This window comes from Canis aureus, chromosome 31 (assembly GCF_053574225.1).
Source record: "Canis aureus isolate CA01 chromosome 31, VMU_Caureus_v.1.0, whole genome shotgun sequence".
NCBI lineage: Eukaryota > Metazoa > Chordata > Mammalia > Carnivora > Canidae > Canis > Canis aureus.
Window position 1 is genome coordinate 46,614,015 of NC_135641.1, and position 22,462 is coordinate 46,636,476.

General features: G+C 43.9%; 1 protein-coding gene and 1 long non-coding RNA gene across 5 annotated transcripts in view; one reads left to right on the top strand and one right to left on the bottom strand.

The window, feature by feature from the left end:
• The window catches only part of KCNMB2 (potassium calcium-activated channel subfamily M regulatory beta subunit 2), a 198,357-nt gene that overhangs the window by 149,862 nt on the left and 26,033 nt on the right, over positions 1-22,462 (top strand). For both annotated transcript variants that reach the window (XM_077880401.1, XM_077880400.1), the window contains exon 2: positions 19,771-19,893. In XM_077880401.1, coding sequence (XP_077736527.1) covers positions 19,838-19,893 — 56 coding nt within the window. In that variant the 5' untranslated portion in view covers positions 19,771-19,837. The remainder of the gene's footprint in view (positions 1-19,770; positions 19,894-22,462) is intronic.
• Positions 1-22,462, bottom strand: part of LOC144302758 (uncharacterized) — a 217,537-nt gene that overhangs the window by 51,738 nt on the left and 143,337 nt on the right. For 2 of the 3 annotated variants that reach the window (XR_013369819.1, XR_013369818.1), the window contains one exon: positions 13,056-13,171. This is a non-coding gene — a long non-coding RNA (uncharacterized LOC144302758). Of the gene's footprint in view, positions 1-5,998; positions 7,316-13,055; positions 13,172-22,462 lie in introns of those variants that run through there. The other variant, XR_013369817.1, reaches the window with a different exon arrangement.

Consider the following 22,462-nt stretch of genomic DNA (forward strand, 5'->3'; position numbering starts at 1 on the left):
ATTCAATGTTTTTAACCATTATATCCCCATTACAGTTTGCACCATGTAATGCGCTTTCGAGTTCTCTGAGAGTACCCAGTGCTCGCGCTGCTTAATGAAAGTACATTTTATCATGTCTTAGGGTTTGGCCTTGCATGACCAGTTCTCACACCAGATCAGGATGAAATGGGAAACAGCACCTTCCTGCTGGGGTTGGATAGAAATAGGGTCCGAGCCAGGGGAAGACCCTGAAAAATGCTCAAGTACATGCAAGTCATTAGACCCTCTATGTCGTGTAAATAATAATAACCATGGAAACGGGCAACAAATCCAACCAGCGGGCTATCCCAAAAGGTGAATGGAACGCAGGAATTGCAAACCCACAGTCAGCAACGATATTCAGAAGTCCAAGCAGGAAGGCAGGAAGTACAGAAACACTTGATTGGGTAAATATGGTAATTCTCTCCAAATTTACCCAAAAAATCAAGAGTAATTCCAATCCAAATCCTAAGTTTTTTTTTTTTTTAAACAAAATTTGACAAGCTACATCTAAAATTCATCCAGAAGAATAAATACTAAAGAATAGCCACGATATTTTTGGTAGAAAAAAAAAAAAGGATGGACTAGTTCTCTCCTGTATTCAAATGTACCATGAAGCTATAGTAATAATAGCTTTATTGATACCAGAATAAGGAAATTATGTAAATGGGCCAGAGTACAACTTAGACCCAGATGCATGTATTACGTAGGAATTCGATCTCTAGTAAAGTTACCATTTAATGGAAGAACATCTGCTCCCAGGAGATTTCTGTAACTCAGTTGGTGGGTTATACAATTTATTGTCCAAATGGTGACAATTGAAGAGTAAGGAAGTGCCAATAGGAAACTGGACTGTCCCATGCACCTCCAGACTCTGGTTACGTAGCTATAAACAGGGTTGCCCTTGCATGGCTGTCGAGGCCCTGTGGGTGCCGGGAGCACCCTTCCAGCGAAAGGACTGAAGTGCCAGTGAACACGGGGCAGGTCCCGCGACATGGCTTCCTGGGAAAAGCAATCGCACAAAACCATTAAGAGCACAGGTGCTCACTGGATCAGGAGGACCTGCTTGCGTGGCAGTCCATCTGGGTTTGCCTAACGACGGCAGAATCGCCCCCGACCCCTCTGCCCCCCTGCTCACCCCCACTGCTCACCTCCGACCCGGTCTCAGAGAGTCCTGACTCAGGCTCTGCCATCAGAGGACGCCGGGCTCCGGGCTGTGGGCTCCGGCCCAGGGGTGCCCATGCCCCCGCCTAGGCCTCCGCACGCCCGAGCACCTGCCCAGTCGTCGGCGCATCACCTGGCTGAGAGGCTCGGAGTGGGCCTCCCTGGAGGCTGCCTCTACCCCTTCATGCACCACAAGGCCCCAGGCCGTGGGCAGCTCCAGGACAAGTGCCCGGGCTCTCTGCCCCGGTTGCCCGACCTCTCACCTTCCTGCCGAGCGAAGTGGGGCCCAGGCCAGGCACCTCCGGGCCCGGGGAGGCCTGCACAGCAGCCCATCATGACCGCTCTTCTGACCTGGGGACACGAGAAGGAGAAGAGGCCAGGCCCCGGCCCCCTCCCTTGGCTCAAGGCTGAGGGTCCCTGATTTCCAGCCCCAACGCTTGCTGGACATGTCGTCCCCCATTTGTTCATCGGCCACTGACCCTCGTTTCCCGCTTTCCTGCCACTCCAAGTGACCCTCGTGTCCCCGCAGTGACCACCTGCACGGCGATGCCTAATGATCTCAGGCCAGCTCGCTCCCCTTCCTGAATCTGAGTCCAGAATAATCCAGTTGGCATCGCCCCTTTGTTCTGACAAATGTCTAAGAGGACAGGACGCGAACACGCAGAGCATGGTCCTCCCTGGAAGCGAGTGAGGGGGACGCAGCAGCTCAGAAAGGGCCCGTCTGCAGGTGCCTCACCCCCTTGTCACCCTCCTCCCGGCCCCATGTCCTCCAGATCCACGGCCCCGTGGGGACTCGAGGAATTTGCCAGGCACGTTCCTCTGCAAGTTTACGCGACCTCAGCATCGCCTACTGCGGTGACCGCCAAACCGGGGGAGGCGAGGAGTCCTCTACACACAGAAGCCACGACATTTCCATTTCAGCCACAGAGCTGAAAATACTCGGTGTCCCCTATTCAAGCATATTAACTTGGGGTTTTCTGGGACAGGGCTTTCTGCTTCAATTATAGCCCAGCCCTCGGTGCCACCCCTTTCTTCAGACTGGATCTTGGGGAGATAGAGGCTACGAGAAACAGGGGTGGGCAAGATAAGGAAGAGGGCACTGAGCACATCCGCCTTGGTCCAAGCGGGCCACCCGCCCTAACGCGGTATCTCGGAGTGGGGGGCCTATAAGGCACAGAGATGTGTTTCTCACGGGTCTGGGGTCTGGGAAGACCAAGATCAAGGGCCAGCAGTTTCGGCGTCTGGGGAAGATTCACCTCCTTACTCATGAACAGGCCATCCCGTCCCTGCGTTCACGCGTGGCCGGGGCCGAAGGAGCTTTCTGGGGTCCTTTTTGTGAGGGCAGTAATCTCATCCAGGAGGCTCCACCTTGGGCCCTAAGCAGCTCTCACCTCTTGCTATCACCCCCTTGGTGGGCAGGGATTGCAAACTTTCCGTCGCTGCAGGGTCCCCGGGCCCTGGGCCATAGATCTCATTTCCATCTCAGTCTTGAGGCATTGGTTGCATCCGAAAGGGTTGAGCAAGAAAACCCTCGGGGTTCAGTGAGTCCTCAGCTCTCACTCACATGCAGGGGAGGTGCCGGCACCGGGCCCAGACCTGTGTCACGGATGCTGGGGAAAGCACGCCACCCGGGTCTGGACCACAAAGGAGACGCATGCACTGGGCTTGCCAAGAACATGCTTCTAGAAGTACAGGAACTTCCTTTCCTCCACTCAACCTTGGCACAACGTTACGTCTTCCTCTTCCCTGCGTCAGAGCAGACGGCTGGACAGTAGCACAAAACGATACCAGCATCATCTGAAAGCCTAGGGCATGTGTTCCTTCTAACCGACACCTCACTATTTTCCTTCTCTTTGACCTTAATTTTGCTAGAAGCTCTTAACTTAGCAGAAGATTTCACCTCCCCGGAGGTTAACAGAACCATCTTCATGCAAATGCAGGGGCAGAACCGCTTTCTGAACTAGGCTCGCATTTCTCTAAATCATGGAATATTTGCAGCCCGGTTCCAGAAAATGCATCAAAGTTCAGAGACACACTGTTCCATCTTCGACTTTCTGGAGCAAGAATTAATCTTCGATTCCCACAAGAATAAACAGGCTGTTAAAAAATGGTCAGCAGTTCACCAGTTAATATTTGCGGCCAGTTCACCACATTCACTGTTGTGCTTAAGCCTTTGATTCCCATTTTTCTGATAATGGCCCAAACCAGGGAATTCATCGCTCATCCCCTGTATGGTATCTGACCCAGTACGTTTCTAACAAATATTACAAAAATGGATGCATCAATAAATGACAAACTCAGAAAATGTTTAAAGTATTTTTTTTTTAAAAAAGGAGAATACTATTTTTAGAGAGGAAATTGAAGAATGACCTAATACTTGTATTCTAGACGAAATAGACTCTTATTTTACTGGGACCTAAATTTCCTGTATTTTTATACTAAAAATATTAGATTCTTACAATAAGAATTCATTTTCTTGAGAAAGAACCACGCAGCATCATCAGACATACCATTCATACAACTGGTCACCTTGCTAGAGCATTCGGGGCACATTTTGAAGTGATGAATACGGCTCTTGTCAAACATCATTTCTTATGTAAAAGTAAATTCATTTACAACTGACAAGGCAATAAAGAAAGCCATTTTGCTGGGGTTTTGACACAGGAAGACGTCAAGGGCAGCTCAGAGACTTTATCCTCAGGGTTCCCAAGAACAAAAGCCAAGCTGTTGCACCTGCTCGAGGCTGGACCCCTCGTCTGAGTTCCTCACTGTCCACTGCCTGCAGCCCTCTCTCCTGGAGGTTTTGCCTGGTGTTTTCTTGATCCTTCCTGACCACTCCCTGAACCCCCCAAACTCTACCCCCCTACCCCTGCCCCAAAGTGCTCCTCTTTGTATTACATTGTCCACTGTGATAGATGATGCCACCATCTACACCGTCCTCAGGGGACCCTGAAAATCCTTTTCAGATCTTCTTGAAAAAAAAAAAAAAAAAAAGATCTTCTTGCCATTGCCTTATCTTCCTTGAATCCACTCAGTCACCTCATACCTTCCAAGCAGGTATGCCTAGATCTCTCCATCCTTTACCATCTCCACTCCCTCTGGGTTTTGTCTGGATTATTGCCCTCATCATCATCTAATTCCCTGCTTATCATTTCATCCTGCTCTAATTGATCCTCAATACTAGCTTCACAGTAATGTTTCAAATATATAAATATGATCACATGGCCTGCCCCCCCCCCGTTCAAAAATGTGTGACAGATATCAAAATAAAATGTGCAAAATAGGGACCCCTGGGTGGCTCAGCAGTTGAGCACCTGCCTTTGGCCCAGGGCGTGATCCTGGAGTCCTGGGATCGAGTCCCACGTCAGGCTCCCTGCATGGAGCCTGCTTCTGCCTCTGCCTGTGTCTCCGCCTCTCTCTCTTTCTATGTCTAACATGAATAAATAAATAAAATCTTAAAAAAAAAAGTGCAAAATAGGACTCCATCATCCTAAATGTAAAGTAGGGCCCCATCATCTTCAGGATAAGGACCTCTGCATGGCCTTTCCAAGACAGGTGTGGAAGTTCAGGATCTGACTCTTGACTTGATCCCCTATAGGTGTCATGGTCAGGCATACCAGCCAGAAGTGAATGCAGTCTCCCAGGATACATACACAGAAGGAGGGGATCGTTTTGCTATTCTCAGCACTAAGCAGATGACACTACAAGCACCATATTCAGAAAAATAACAATTGTGCTATGTTTAAGAGCATAGATTTTGGATGTAGGCAGCTGGAAGTTCATTTTCTGGCTCCTCCACGTTTCAGCTTCATGACTTTGGGCAGGTTATTTAAGGTCTCGATGCTTCTGTTTCCTCATCAATAAGGTAAGAATAAGAAGAGTGCCTTTCTTATAGAGGTTCTGTGGCAACTAAATTAATTTAAAAATATATAGCACCATTCAATAATAAATTTTAGTATTGTTCTGCTTGTGATACTTTGGGAAAAATATTAACCAATAGAGTACAGCCTGAGGAGGGGACTAAACTAAGAAAAGAAATTGAGATCATGTTATGTGAGGAACAGTTGGATAACATTCAATTTATAGCAAAGGAGTTTTGGCAGATATTACAGCTGAATGAGACATCTGGAAAGCAACCCAAACTGTAGACCCAGGAGCAATAGTGGAACTCTAAGAAGGCAGACTCCAGCTCATATTATAGAAACACTTTCCAACAAATATAAATGTCCAACAATGGGTGTGTGTGGGGGGGTGTTGTCTCCAGAGAAAGTAGATTCCTCACCACTGGAGTCTTTTAATCAATAGCTGATGACTCCTCATTTAGAACATTCCAAAGGATTGAATCATCAGATACACGGAGAATGACCTCCAAGGATCTTCTGAGTTTCAGATGACAAAGGGCATAACATGTCCTTAGCAGTGTCACTTAGCAGTGAATAGGGCTTTATAGTAATTGATTATTTTTGGTAAATTCCTTAAAGCATAAAATATTCATGTCACTAATACCAGCTTTGGTTGGTTTGTCATTTAGTTTCCCTCAATAACCCTGCTTACTCAGTGCTGTGTAAACTCTGGATCCATAATATACACAGCATCAGAAACAATCTCCCTGACCCCACAATTCATTCATGATGGACTATTCTAGCCAAATGTACTCAACTGGCCGCTATCCTTGGCTATTGCAGCTGCGTTTCTTTTTGTTTCTTACAGAATTCTGTCCCTTGAAAGAAACAATGACCATCTTTTTCCTCTACAATTTGCTTGCAGTGCTTATTTTCATTTTTTTTTACATGTTTTGAAAGCAATATGGCAAACATGAGTTTGAGAAGAGCTTTATTTTGATCTTACATATCAGTTTATGTAAGGTGAGAATGTTCAGAAAGAAGAAATGGGTCATCTTTTGACCTTGACATAACTTTGAGATAAATCCATTAAAAAGAGCTCGCTCCAGGGATCCCTGGATGACTCAGCAGTTTAGAGCCTGCATTTGCCCCAGGGCCTAATCCTGGAGTCCCGGGATTGAGTCCGCCTCTCTGCCTCTCTCTCTCATCATGATTAAATAAATAAAATCTTAAAAAAAAAAAAAAAAAAAAAAAAAAAGAGTTCCTTAAGTTCCTTCCATGTGCCAATAATAATTCCATTTTTAAAAATAAGGAAATACGCTAAGGTGTGCTTAATTGTCAACTCAGGGCCACGCAGTCAAAAATGGGGGAGAGCAGAGAGTAACACACCAGTAAAGATGGAAAGCCCTTGCCTCCAAGCCTTGCCTCACTTGTACCAGGACCATTTCCCCACTTGTTCCAGGCTGACTCCTTGCATCCTTGAGTCAAGCTTGTTTCAAATCTTGAGAGGAGGGGAAGCCGGTGTGTCCTCCGTGGTCCTCAACCACCTTTCTTTCTCTTGGGAACACAATAAAGCCAGTCTTTGAATCTGACCATAATCCTCGGTGTTTGTATTTATACTTCACTCTCGGACCTGGATTTGTCTGCTGGCTCTGGTCTAGTAGGTGAGAATGCTCCTCCCTGGAGCTCTAGCACTCTCGCCCCCAGCTCCTGCCGCCCGCTGCTGGACACTACTTTACCACCACCACCACCACCAGCGGGGTTTTCAGCTGGGGTAACCAGACACACTGCACAGAGATTGGTCATGAAGGCCACCACGGTAAAGCTGGCGCATAACTGGGGGCCTATGCTGTAGTCTAACCTTCAGAAGTCGGTAATGCTCATAGAGTAGAGTGCATGGAAACGTGTGTCATGAGGGGAAAAGATTGAGCATCACTACTTTCAAGAAGAGTTTCATCTTATATTGACACTTAGGGAGCAAAAGGAAAGTGCAATGATGAATCCCACTAGAACAAGGATCGACTTCTCCAAGACTTGGTTTTCATGGCTCTTCACTCTCCAGCTACACAACATGGACCTTCGATTTCAAGAAGTTCCAACCTCCCACCCAATCCCCACATAATATGCTCATATCATTGAGCTTATTCAATTGCTCTTCCTTGAAACTCTGCCTAATACTCTTCCCCTTCTTTTCCTATCAATTTCCCTTCGTCTAGGAAGGCTTCCCTAAAGTTGTATCATCCTCCTTAAAGTAGAGCACGTGAAGCCTGTGAAGTCTTCCTTGAGTTCACCTACAAAGAATAGAAAGCCATTGATGGATGTTAAGCAAGGAAGTGACCCGACTAAAAGTATGCTTAGAAAAAATACTCCTAGAGGAACTGGATTGCAATAAAGATTAAAAATAGAAGAGAACATGACTTTTTCTTTCACAGTCTGTAAATCAGTATCCAAATAAAATTCACACATTATATTTAGTAAATAATGTTTTTTTAAGTCTCCTTTAATAAACAGGTTCCTTCTCTATTTTATCTTTGGAATTATTTATTAAAGACTCCAGGTCATCTGTCCTCAAAATCTGAATTTTACTGATTGCATCTTCACTATATTTTATAACATGTTCTGTCCTCTTTGTTTTCCATAAATTGTTCATTGGTTCCAGAGCCTTGATCAGATTCAAGTTGGGGGGAGGCGGGGTTTGACAAAACTAATTCATATTTGATATTGTGACTGGCTCTCTTTATTGATGGTAACAGTCATTGATGATCAAAGTCTAGGAAATTTGGCTTCTTAAGAGTTGAAAAATGATGATAGTTTAATTCTAATATCATTTCCTCTTTAATTAGGTGAACTACTTCTATAAAGAGAAACTTCACTTCACCTACCATTTGGTTTCCCAATGCTTTAGTTAATATAGAAAATGTAGGATATGCTTTCCCTATTCTTACCAATTTTCAATGTAATAACTTTATTTCCTAGCATCTTCTAATGGTAATCAGTTAGTTTTAAAAATAATACTGTAAAGTCACAAATTAAACATATTTGCTGTATTTCCATCCGTTTGAACTGTTATCCTAATTGATAGTCAGATTGTTCTTTCTTAGCATCTTCAAGTCAGTTCCTAAATCTTTTTGAAAGGATCCTGATGGTCTTTGACAGATGCCTTGCTACTTGGTATGATTCCTCTTGCATAGCATCTTCCCTAGATCTGGAATCAGCTAAGGAAACTTCATCCTTTTTGGGGACAATGCTGGCATTTGCACCAGCAATCTTGGCCCGCTCTGAACACCGATTATATCCCTCTACCTCACCCCAGCCCTACAACTCTAAGTGATGTGGGAATGAACTGAGGGTCTGGCTGGTCCTTATAAATGTGCAGACAAATTTAGGCTCAAAGAATGTCTGTGGCAAAAATTACTTGGCAATAATAAAATAATGGTACTAAAATTTGAAGTGGCTATTTTGACATCGCCATATCAAAATGTCCTGCTGTGAGGCAGCTAACCAGTAGGGAGGCTATTCGAGGAATCTAGACAGACAGCATGATAGACACTGGAATCAAACTGACCTAGATGTGAACCCCAGATCTGCCATTTAAAAAGTTGTATGACCTTCATATTATTTAATCTCTCTAAGCCTCAGCTTCCTCATCCATAAAATAGGGTATTTGTCAATGTGATGCATATAAAACACAGCACTCATCATCACATGGCAAGTACTCAATAAATGGAAACGATGATTGTTTTTGATGATATATTATTGTTGCAAAAATTGATGTAGTGACAGAGAGAAGATTCTAAAATAGCCCAAAACACTCACCACTAGCCACATGAGCCTACTGAGCACTTTATTTTTTTTTAATTTTTATTTATTTATGATAGTCACACAGAGAGAGAGAGAGAGAGGCAGAGACACAGGCAGAGGGAGAAGCAGGCTCCATGCACCGGGAGCCCGACGTGGGATTCGATCCCGGGTCTCCAGGATCGCGCCCTGGGCCAAAGGCAGGCGCCAAACCGCTGCGCCACCCAGGGATCCCCTACTGAGCACTTTAAATGTGGTTAGTCTACATTGCCATGTGTTATAAATATAAAATATGCACTGAAATTTAAAATCTTAGTTTTTTTAAAAAAAGATATAAATTATTTCATCAATAATTTTTATTTTGGGGTGCCTGCATGGCTCAGTCAATCAAACTTCTGCCTTTGGCTCAGGTCAGGATCCCAGGGTTCTGGGATGAGGAAAGCCCCTCATCAGGCTTCCTGCTTAGCTGGGAGCCTGCTTCTCCCTCACCCACTGCCCCTGATTGTGCACTCTCTCTCTTTCTCTCTGTGCCAAATAAATAAAATGTTTAAAAAATAATAATAACTTTTATTTTATTACATGTTGAAGATATTTGGGGGTATATTAGGTTAAGTAAAATGTATTATTATAGTCAATTTCTTCTTTTATTCTTTCCATTGTGACTATTAGAAAACTTAAAATTACATATGTGATTCATATTATACTCTTATTGGACAGTGGTTCTCTAGAGATGGTAAGAAATTATATACAAGAATTTGGAGACTGAGTGGATGAGGTGTGAGGGACAAGAAAATCACTTTTTTCATCCCCATATATTCAATATCTTCTAATATGAATCAACTTTTAATCAATGCATCTTAATGGATAGCTGTCCTTTTCTTTTTTTTTTTTTTTTTTTCTTTTTCAAGAAACCAAACATATGCATTGGCTATTTTTCCCTCTTTGAAAAGAGGCAGGTCTTCTGGGTTTTGATAACAGATGTTTGACAATAAAACCAAATCAGTCCCTTTCAGGGAGAGATTTACATTGATTAGTACCTATCATGTCCCAGACACTTGACATGACCTCTCACTTAATATTGAAACGATTTTTGGAGGCAATTACAACCTTCATTTTTACAGATAAGGAAATTGAGGTTCGGTGAGGCTAATTAACTCCTCCCATGTCACAGAGCAAGGAAGAAATGAAAGTGAGGGCAGAAATGATTCCCATCTGCCTCCTTGACCCATGCTGCCTCTTTCCAATTTGAGTGGTCAGTTAGGGGGAGATGTGTGGGTTGAAGGATAGCTAGGCTTCCAATTTCTGACCCTCACTCATCTTCTTATGTGGTTCTCTTAGTCTCCTGGGTTCTTAGTCCTTAATGTGGAACCCAAAATCATACAGGCTACAAAATGTGGAGGTGGAAGCTCCTTGAGGTATTATATTCCAAGGCATTATATTACTTATTTTATGATTATTCTCAGCAACAGAATTATCACATTAGGCATTTTTCAGACAATAACAAGAACATAGATTTTTAAAAAGGAAAAAAATATATATATATAATTTCATATTTCTCAAGAGTATTCACCACAAAATCCAAGTAGTTTGAGTGGGTTTTTCTTCAACTTGTAAACATCAAAAAGGAATAAGGAATCACTACTACTGTTACTGTTTTTCTTTTCCTCGTATTTTTAAGTACAGTTCCTTCCACTGGATCAAAGTACAATTTAGAATTTTAAAAATATTTTCCTTTGCTTGCTTAGTGCCTTTGCATTGTGGAAACCTATTTTTATAATTAAAGACATTTTACCTTTTATCTACAGTCTCAAAAAGTTTAACTATTCAAGAAAACCCAAAACCACCAAGCCTCGATATTGGCATATGTCTGCACTAGAGTGTTTCTGATATCTCTTCCAGCTAGTATTCAATGATTTTTTGGAATTCTGTCTCAAACCCCTTCATTGAGATAATGGTCTTAATTTGGCATATTAGGTATATTAGGATATATAAATAAGCATTTACATATAAATAAAAAGCTACCGATAATGTCAGGTTCATTATTTTAATTAATCCTCACAACAAATTTTGAAGGTTACATCATATTCCCATTTCACAGACAAGGAAATTGAGTTTCAGAGAAGTTAATTAGCTTATAGCCAATGCAATATTATAACAAAAAGGGCAGAAATGGAATTTGAAGTCAAGTTTTCTCTGCTTTCAAAGCTCATGGTTTCTATTTCATTTAGCAATTAAAGACAAGGATAAATCAAAGGAATAGTCCCATTGGCAAAAAGAAAGACCTGAGGTACTCAATTTGGGGCTAAGAATAGCAAGCTCAGCTGGTTTCCTCTCGCAGTAGAATTTTACACATATTATCAGTAGTCCGTCAGAGCACCTACTGAGAGAGGCCATGGACAAATAGAGTTCATTCAGTGACCACCACAGTTGGACCCACAAACCATATGTTTTTGCCCCCAAAATATCTCACTAATCTGCTACGGCATCTAAAATTTCAAGTATCACAGCTCCGCCTTGGGACAGAGTGGTGGTTCAACAACTGGGTTAGGGCTGGGCTGCGGGGGCGTGGGGGGGGGCAGCATAGGGAGTGGGAGAGATTAGACGGAAGAGTCTGTTGCAATCTGAACATCAAAACAAGGTTTGTACCCGAGATGTCCAGCTCTACAGCAATGCCTGGGTCTACAGAAATCCTTTTCAAGGATCACTGGGGTGCTTTCATGTTGCCTTCCTGCTTGGTGCTTAATCTCTCCTCCCTCTGCTTTACTAGACTGCCCATGAGCCTTAAGACTTAAGAAATTAACAGAATGTGGGCAGCCTGGGTGGCCCAGCGGTTTAGCACCACCTTCAGCCCAGGGTGTGATCCTGGGGTCCTGGGATCGAGTACCGCATCGGGCTCCCTGTATGGAGCCTGCTTCTCCCTCTGCCTGTGTCTCTGCCTCTCTCTCTCTGTGTGTCTCTCATGAATAAATAAATAAAATCTTTAAAAAATAAAGAAATTAACAGAATATAAAACAGAAAGAAATTATATCTAACTAAAGACAAATTAGAAGTCAAGTCGAAGGAACAGACCTTGGCTGAAATTTTCCACAGCAGAAGGAAATAAAATTCTTCAGATGAAAGGAACCTTAGACTCATCTCTTTCAATTCCCTCGTGTTATGTATGAAGAATTAGAGGCCAGGAGGCAAAGGGCTCTCAAAACCTCAAAAGAAGTTGAGAGAGCGTGGGTTTGGGGGTTGGACAGTCTTGGATTGAAAATCTGACATCATCACTGAATAGCTCTGTGACTTGAGACTATTTACTTACTTTTCTGAATATCACTTTCCTCTTCTGGTAAATAGTGAGAGCTCTCATATGGGTTACAGAATTAAATGAAACAATGCGTATAAATGCATTATTTATATAGGTCTGGAGAAGAACCTCATACCTTTATGTTTATTATTGGCATTTCTAGCTCCTCTCTGTAAAAAAGCTCTTATTATAGTTTGGCGTCCTTGATTTTCAACTGAAATAGAAGAATTAAACCACATGCACTGAGAAGAGATGGATGGTTTCAGCATAAATCTGTCATTTGTACCAATCTGAGGCACACGTGAGTTATGAGCAGGTTTTCTCACACCAGCTGTGTATGTGCATGCCCAACAGAGTGAATGTTTAACAATTAAACTGGTTTTAAATATGTAGCATAGAAGGAATCAAACTGAACATCAGTTGTGATTATCTGCTTGAAAAGCTCATTAAGAAATGAATTATGGAATAGTGGACTAATTAAGCCCATGCAGAAATGTGTATTCCATTTCTGCATAAGACGTATTTTTTTTTAAATGACTCAAACAGAGGGGCTTGATGTATTGGTATGGCAATTTGGGGAAAAAAATTTCTATTTCCTCCAAATGAAAAACACTAACATTTACTGAGTGCCTACTCAATGCTATACATTATTTCAAATTATCTGCATGGTGAATCTTTATGATATCTGTTATTACTCTGATTTTCTTGATGAGGAAAATGAGGTTCAGGGAAGTTTAACAATGTATTTAGGTTACATAATTACTGCGTTGTAGAGCTGGGATTTCAACCTGAAAGTAATTTCACAGCTTTTTCAACTGAGCCCTGAGATAGTCATTTCTGATGTAGATGTGCTACAAAACCTACTTCGTTATGCACATGCATATCAATCTCGTATTAAAGATCTCCAAAAAATAAATAAATAAAATAAAGATCTCCATGCACACCTGTCTGATGAGCCCATAAGGTCCACAGAGGAGGGGTCACATGGGCTGTGTTCACCAACTTCTCCCCAAGACCCAGCTCGATGCCTGCCATGTGTTACATCTTCAGTAACAAGTTTCTGTTAATGGAAGGAATGAATACTGAATTAGCTAAAAGAATAGAGTTTAGCTCCACAGTTATCCTTTCACAGGTGGCAACAGTGAGGGGAAAAAAGGAGTGTTTTGCCTTTGTTCATACACTTACTCGGCTCCAGAGTGAAGATGAAAAGCCCAGAGCCTCTGAAAGTGCTGAGCTCAACAAGCCAAGTCACCAGCAGGCTAAAGGACAGGTACATTATTTAGCTCGGGCTACGTCCTCCTGAAGCAGATGTCAAACACATCCTGATTACTCGAACAACAGCTGGCCCACATACGTGACAGAGGTCGCAAGTAACTCCCACAACCATCTCCAGCCAGAGGAGCCCAGACATTGGCAACCCAGCTGTTGAAGAGCAGTCCGCGATAAAAATTCACAGAACCCAATTTCCCTCACTTGGTTCTTCCCAAAGAGGCCATTAGCGTCCAGCAGTACGCTTCTTTGCCTCTACATCCGAGAAGCAAGCAGAGCCAATCACTCAGTCCTTGGGGCATAAACTGGGGAAGAAAGGTCTTTCACATCCACGTTAGTCCCCCAAATGATACGAACATTTAGGGGGCAGATAGAGACACGGGAACCCAACAAAGAAATGGAAGGAGCAGCCAGCGGGGGAGAAAAAGAAACAAGAGAACGTTGTCCGTACGTCAAGGTTATAAAGCGTTTTCAGAAGTAGGAAATGACCAATGATATTAGTATCAAATTCAGTAAGCCGAGCGAGTTAAGTAAGATGGGAAGAGACAAGTAGCTATTAGATATGCCCACTGGGAAGTCACGGCGCCCTTCGGAAAGAGCAGGTCTGCTAGGGCGCCAATGTTGATTCATTATCGTGACCCCTCCTTGGACCCAGATCTGGCGTTTGGTGCCCACAACGCCCAGGACGCGGCTGGCACACACCAGGCATGTAACAGGCGCCATCAGATGGACGCCCAAATGAATGAAAACAAGACGTAGTAGTTTATTTTGGAAAAAAAAATCCCAAAGGCATTTAAAACTGCTCTTAAGATGTACCAGTGTTTTCTAAATTAAATCACTGGGTCTAAAATTGTCACCATACATTTGGCCTCTCCCTCCCAAGGCCCTGAAGCCAAAACAACTCCGTTCCTATGGAGAACATATAATTTGCCGTCTGCAAAGAGGAAGTCTCACACATTAGAAGCATTCCTATATTGCTGTGCTTAGAGTGACCTTTTAAGTTGCTGCTGTGATGTCATTAGTGTTAACAATTTTACGCAAGATTAGGCGTGTAATTATGTGTTAAATAGTTCTGGCTCCTACTTGCTGTTTAATAGAGCAGAGTGCATTAGGCGCATCCCATATGCGTAGCTCAAGGCCACGGACACCGGCAGAAAACTGCATCCACTTGCTCTTTCCCTGCCTCGTACGCCCCTCGCCCTTGCAGCTGTCACCTCCAGGCCTCGGCGCTGGTACCCATGGAGAAGCCACGGCACAGAGTAGCACTCAGAACTGTTACTCTCCGGCCGAAGCTTCCAGAGACAGGAGGCGTCTCCATAAAGGATTTAACTTAAATGAAAAATCAGAACTTGAGCGTTTGTAGCAATGTTTCTCACCTGGGCTGCAGCCCTGATGCAAAATACCTGGGCAGCTTTTTAAAAAATCCCAATGCCAGAGCCCCACCCAAAAGGTTCTCGCTGGGCTGGCCTGAGATCCAGTATTTTTCTAGACCTTTTCCCAGATGATGGTGATGCGTGGCCAGCGTTCAGGGACCTCTCTATGCTCTTCTGGCTCAGGATGGGTATCGGAACGTAATGAGAATGAGTAAGTACTTCAGATTTTATTATCTCGGTATCTCAGAAAACTATTTTTCCTCTCTTGAGTGTCTCTGCCCACAGGGGGAAAAAGAAATCAATAGTCTCGATGTACAAGTACAAAGCAACCTAATTGGATTTTTTTACAAAAAGATAAAATCCATCCATTTGCTGTAAAAACTAATAACAGAGGAAAAAGAAAGAAGCGAATGTTCAGTATGTTCCTACTGTGTGCCTCGATCCGACGTTAGGTATCGAGCATCTGTTACTTCATTCGTCTTCCAAGCAACCCAGAAAAACAAACGCTGCCATTCCCATTTTTACAGCTGAGGAAACTAAGACACAGGGGTGTTGAGGTGACTTGTCCAAAGTCCCACAGTTGGCGCACGGTGATGCCCGGGGCCGACAAATGCATAGGCTCCGTCTGCTCTCCTGGGGTCCTGCTGCCCTTCTAAAGGAGACCTTACGGATGATAATCCAGCGAGCAACGGAAACTTCCTGCCGAGTCAATGACAAAGACAGAGGGAGCAGGGCAGTCAGGAGGAGGAGCCCGAGGAGGTGGGAGTGGGAGAAGGAACAGCATCTTGACCCCGGGAAGCATCAGGAGGGAGCCACAGCAGTGGCACCGCGCAGGCGGCCGGAGTCAGTGACCATCACGGTGTCAAGTGGAGAGTGGAGGGCTGGGCGGCGGGTGCACCCAGTGTGTCCTTGTGTGAGCCGCAGGTGTGAGCTGCAGGTGTGAGCCGTAAGTGTGAGCTGCAGGTGTGAGCCGTAGGTGTGAGCCACAGGTGTGAGCCGCAGGTGTGAGCCACAGGTGTGAGCCGTAGGTGTGAGCCGCAGGTGTGAGCCGCAGGTGTGAGCCGTAGGTGTGAGCCGCAGGTGTGAGCTGCAGGTGTGAGCCGTAGGTGTGAGCCACAGGTGTAAACCGCCGTCAGGGCGTGTGAGACACAGCCCTGTGTGAAGTGGCCTTGGCCCAGCCGGGAGGCGGAGTCGCAGCCCAGCAGCGGGGAGCGTGCTTTCTCCCACGGGTTCCACCCCAGAGCTGGGAGCGGGGCCGAGGACACTGCTAACATGGCCGAAGGGAGGCTCCCCATGACCCCGGAGATGGGCCCGCAGACAAAGGCTGTCACTCACCAGGCAGGGGAGGGAGGCAGAGGGGACACGTAGACTGAGTCAAGGCGGTAGGAAGGCACAGGCTGTGTGCGGGAGGCCGAAGAGGCCCCACACCAGTTCCGAGGCAGGTGGGCACATCCTCGGGCCACTTGCTGTCATTCAGGCGGAGGCTGCGGCTCGGGGGTTGCTGGTTCTCAGACCACAGTCGTCCCAGACATTCAGGCACGGCTCTCCCAGGCCGCCACCGCTGCTGCTGCTTCTTTGTTGTCGTCGCCTTCTTTTTCTTCTTTTTCTTCTTCGTCTTCTTCTTCTTTTCTTCTTCGTCTTCTTCTTCTTTTCTTCGTCTTCTTCTTCTTTTCTTCGTCTTCTTCTTTTCTTCGTCTTCATCGTCTTCTTCGTCTTCTTCTTTTCTTCGTCTTCTTCATCGTCTTCTTTTCTTCATCTTCTTCTTTTCTTCTTCGTCTTCTTCGTCTTCTTCTTTTCTTCGTCTTCTTCTTCTTCTTCTTCTTCTTCTTTTCTTCTTCGTCTTCTTCTTCTTCTTTTCTTCTTCTTCTTTGTCTTCATCTTTGTCTTCATCTTCATCTTCTTTGTCTTCTTCTTCATTCCGGTTCCACTTTCTTTTTATGTAAGCAACCAGAGCAGCAGCCCTAGGCCAGGGTGGGCAGTGGCAGCCGCAGGACCGGTCCCGAGAGCAGCCCCAGGCAGCACCGGGCAAGCTCCTCCGGGCCAGGCCCAGGGCCTCCCAGTGGGGCCCAGGGCTCGGGAGGCGTCTCCACGCTCCAGGGGCCACACTGGCCTCACCGCGGCCCTAGAAGATGCCGCAGCAGGTGGCCTCGGGATGGAGCGGGAGCCGGGCTGCTCCCACGGCCCATAGCCCGGCGCATGCTCTGCTCATGCTAGGGCTCCAAATTACAAAATAGCATACAGTGCTTTTTTTTTTTTTTTTTGTCTCTTTATCACTTTCCTAATCACAACTCAAATGAGATGTTCCTTGTCTTATAAAGTGAGCGGAGTTGGAGTAATTATTTAAGAGCTCAGAAGGCCTGCCTTTGAGCTCAGGGAACCTCCAAACCTGCTTCCATTAACATATCCTGGGTGTTTCTTTGAAGCCTGGAAATTTTTTCAGCTTCCGCAGAACCTTTACGCTGTTGTCCTTAAAGCAGCTACTCTCTTTCATTTTAATTAATAGCAAACCTCGCAGGGTTTAAGTAACAGTTTGTCTGGGCTGAAGAAACTCCAAATCCACCTATTGGACTAACCCGAGAAGTCAGTGAAAGTTCTTTCCAACAAGCTTTAGACGGTTCATTAGAATGAATGTATCTTCCGTCTCCCCCTTTCCGTATCCTCTTAAAACAACAAGCAGGGGGCCACACTAGGATCACGGCGTCTGGAAGTGTCCTACGCTCGTTAGATCACTCGCTCCTCTCACTTAGAGTGATGTCAGAGCGTCTACAATACGGAGGGTGTGTCTGTGAAATGCCGGATGGTAACCGGGAGCAGGGCAGGAGCTCAGCCATCGACTGCTTTGCTTTAACGCAGAGGGGCCACTTTTCCGTCTACTCCACATGCCTAGGCCTTCGGGAGTGACTGAGGTGAGCAGAAGACTCCACCAGAGTCACGGATGAGATAACTTCCTGGGAGATTAAGCCAACCCTCATCCTTAGAGGGTAGTTCATCCAACGTAGAGTCAAGTCATTCTGATTTCCTGCGGGCTCCTTGGCTTTAACAATGGATTCAATCTCCATCCTGTTGGATATGCTTTAAAGATCTTCAAAAAGGAACACAACTAACTTGAAATATCTCGGATCCATGTAATTTATTTATTTATTTATTTATTTATTTATTTATTTATTTATTTTTAAGGATCCATGTAATTTAAAGAGCTAGCAGGTTCAACTTCTAAGGCTTCCTAAAGCCATCCATTAAGGTGTCACCTTCTTTAATTCTCACTGTTTATCCGTGGAGACCAGGGGTGGGAGGATGACTTCTTGTGTCTAGACGGGTTACCCAACCCCCGCCGCCCCCACGGCTTCCGTTCCTTGCATCTCTGATGCTGACCCAGGGCTGTTGGATGAGATGTATTCCCCGGCCTAGTCCCGGAGAGGTAGTAACAAAATGTTGGTTGGAGTGGAGAGCGACCGTAAAGTTTCTCTGTTTCAAACTCTCTATATTACGGATGAAAAACAACCGAGTCTAACCAAAGTTAAAACCATTAACCAAAGTTAAATGACTTTTTAAAGACCACACAGCAAGGGAGTGACAAAATTGGGCCTCTCGCCGACCACTGACTCGAAGTCCGTGCTCTGAGCCCTTGCCACTCGCTGTTCTCTGCAGACCCTCCACACAGCATCACCTGAGAGCTGTTAGAAATGCAGAAACTCAGGCACCACCCAGGTCCCAGGGAATCAGATTCCTCATTGTTATAAGACCCCCAGGTAATTCCTATGCACATCACAGTTTGAGAATCACTGGGCTAACATCATAAAATGTCTTTCTATGGAGAGCATGAGAATTGGATTCAAAACCAATCAGACATTGGTTTTGAAGCATGGCTTCACTTTTTCTAAATCTGAACAGATATCTCAAGTGAAGCATCATTTGCAATCTGGAAATAATAGCACCATCCACCTTACATTTTTCATAATATAAGTACAACGTAAACGTATGCATATACATCTCATGATATAGGCATAAATAATATATACAAATAGCTAATAGATCATATAATAGTCAATATTTCCAGTCTCACGTGTTCCATTAATATAGCATTCAACCAGAAGGAAAGCCACACATGATTGTACGTCATGAAGAAACCACTTTCCTTATTTTGTTCTATTAACTCAATGTTATTTTAACTTTTATATGTGGTTATGATTTCTATGATATTTCATATTTCTAAATCTCTAGAAAATGACTATTATATAGAAAATAAATAATAAGAGCTAACTTCTTTTAGTGCTTTGCTTGGAGATGAAAAAACATAATCCGTAAGCCAAATCCTATCCAGGAGAACACAATGTTCCTCTAACATCCTGACTCTGAATCCTATAAACCCAGCCTCCAGGAGCCAGAGGGTGTCTGTTCTGCTTCTGTGAATTTCTCAGAGACTCGACTGCCACAGAACGAACCCACAGCTTTGGCAACAGCCGAGCATATTCAAAAGATGTTTTGTCAAAAAAATAAAAATAAATAAATAAATAATAATAATAATAAATAATAAATAAATAAATAAATAATAAATAAATAGATGTTTTGTCACCGATATGTCGCATCTGCCAGCATCAAGGAAAACAGTTTGAATAGGAAAAGAGAAAGAGAATTTTAGTATCTAAATCTGAACCAAAATTTTGGAAAAGTACAGTGTACTACAGAGTGTGGAAACAACCAAAATTAGATTAGTGGGGAAGGAATACGATGCTGACATGGATTAGAAAGCCACGCTTCCCATGGCAGGGGCTCTCAGCCCTGGCAGTGCATTAGAGACGATGAGGGGCTGTTGTAAAAGTTGAACGTGCATTTCTGAGGAAGGGACTAGGCCTGCATGGTGTTTGAGATTCCCGGTTGATTTTAACGTGCAGCCGGGGCTGAGAACACTGCCCTGAGCCACAAACCCTGGCCCTGTAGCAGCGTCAGTCCACTGGAGCGGACACAGAGTCCCAAACTTCAGGTGGTGGTAACTTCAGTGTGTTTGTTCCCCTTCTAGGTCTTTTCGCCATTCCTCCAGGACTTCCACCATAAGGAAAGGAGCCCCTGGACCAACATCCTCTAAGATGTTTATATGGACCAGTGGCCGGACCTCTTCATCTTACAGACATGATGAGAAAAGGTAAATCACTGGGACTCTGGGGGCTTCTCAGAATCACTTAACCCGACTACCCGGGGCCATGCCAGTAAGAGAGCGTGAGGCACCGGAGCACTGTGTTCCACAAGTGTTGATGTGGGGCGGGCTCTCCATCCTCGGAGTGGGCTTCCTGACCTTTCACCTCCCCCCTTGCACTCTCTGTGCGGTTTTGCAAAGGCTGCTCCCTGTCAGAAACGCCCTCGGCCCGTGCACGCGTGTACCCCCTCATCACTTGGCTAGCTCCGGCTCTGCTTTCAGGTGTCCACTCAGTCAGAGCCTCCCGCCACCCTCTTGACCAGCACAAATCTTGTGGTTTGCTCTCCATTGAATCTCCAGCACCCCCCACTGTACCTGGCACACAACGCTCCATAAATACTGATCCAAAATGATGAAAATTACATTTCAAGGACTTATGGGAGGGAAGGAAAGCAGAAACCACGAGGGGATGAGATGACGATGGTCAAGTCCAAGGAGCCCTCAAGGTCCCTAGGAGAGTAGCCTGGGGTAGGAGAGGAATGAGAAGGAAGATTGAAAGGCAAAGTCAATATTAATAAAAGACAAAATGGCAATTACACAGCTCAGTCCAGCACCCCAACTTGGGTTGAGGGAGTAAATCCATTCATAAAATTCTTTGGCCAAAAAAAAATAAAAAAAAAAATTCTTTGGCCATTTTTAAATATGTGTTTTCTTTCCATTTGTTTTCTTCTGCTTCTCTCTTTTCTCATTGCCCTTACACTATCTCTTAGGTTTGGTGAAGTGTAAAACCCCACTACTTACACCAGCATATTGCAATATTGCAACTTAAGTGGGGCTCACCTGCCTGCAGAATCTGATAAAACCAGACTTGATAAATGGGGCTGGGCACAAGGAAGGACCTGAGGGGGGTTTACTTGAATGCACTTTTGAGAACTGGTGGTTTTATTTTTCCTTTTAAAGTCTATTTTACCCTATAGAGGAAATCCTTTGAATAATTTTGAAAGCAAAATTGTTCTTCACAGTAACTATATATTGCAGCAAAAACCTTGGAAGCAACTTCAGTATTCATAATGGAAAATCTGTTAAATAAATCATAGAATGTAATATATCACTTAGCACTTAAAAATGCTTTGACAAAATATTAACTGAAAAATCAAGTTGAAAAATTACAAACTACGATTGCAGCCACAAAAATATATATATACATAGGAAAAGGCCTGAAAGGAAAAACATGTTTTCACTTCTCCATTTTCCAAATCCTTTGTAATATGTTATACCATCTTAATTATGGGGAAAATAACGATATGATGTTTAAGTAAAATTACAGCCCAGAAGGCAACTAGCATTTGAACAAAGTCCTAGTGCTCATCGCCGCAGAAGAAAATCAACTGAAAATTCTGTATCTTTGTTCATCTCAAGATTTCCACATGCTTTTTCCAACGTTTAATCAAGTTATTTTTCATATGCTTTCAAGCCAAGTAAGTGAATAATCTTCCAGCAACATCTTTACCCTAAGACCAAAACTTGGTATGCCATTTGAAAATTCCATATTTTGCATGTAATCTCATTTCCTAAATTTAAAAAAATAAATAAATAAAGCCCACTGACAGTGATGGTGAAAAGTGGCAGAGATTTTGTTGCCTGACAGCAATGTCGTGATTTTCAATGGCTAGCCTGTCTGAGACTTGAAGGCTTCATCAGAGCAGGTGAAGTGTGATTTATTTCACTTTCTATTTATCCTCTCTGAATAATTAAGTATATTTTGGTATATTTACATATTTTTTTCTTTTACAAAAAGATTAACACCTAAGAAGCAATTACTGTATATGTTTTACCTAAGCTGTTCCCTGAATTTATAAGATAGAGATTACTGGGTCCATTTTGTAGATGTGGAAGCTGAAGCTTAGAGATTTCAAAGAACTTCCAAGGGTCCAACAAGTAGCCAGTCAGTGATGGAATCGAATCTGGACTCAAGATCATATTCTCTCTCCCGCATCCCATCCATACCTTACACAGGCTCTTTCAGACACGAGACCCTCGAAGCAGCCGTCAAAGGCCAAGCTGCCAGGGAGAGATCGTGTTAACTTACAGCTCAAAATTGCATATCAAAGGAGGTAGTAAATGTGTGGATATGATATAGTGGCAATGTTTGTGCAGCTAAAGGGAGCCAGTATTTAGCCTCATATTCCACACTATTACAGTGATATGAAACTCTTAAATGACTGCTTTCATTTTTTAATTTTCAAATTATGATTTCAATAACTCTGAGATTTAAAATAATTAAAATATTAACTACGAGAAATGATTTTCAGGAAGCTATATTTATGGTGTAGAAATGCCAGGGTCTACGAAATCAATCTGCTTGGCTTTAACCTTGAAAGTCAAAGACAGACGGAAAACAGCCAACGAATGCAGCCACAGAATCTGCTACTAAGGCGGTACCCTCGGTGTGGCGTTGGTTCATTTGTCTGGACCCTCCCCTTGGCCGCACCTTCGTCTTTGCTGCACAAGCGTCTTTGCTTCGTCAGACGCTTGTGCAATAGGATCAGGTTTTAAAAGTGACTTGGAACAGTGTCTA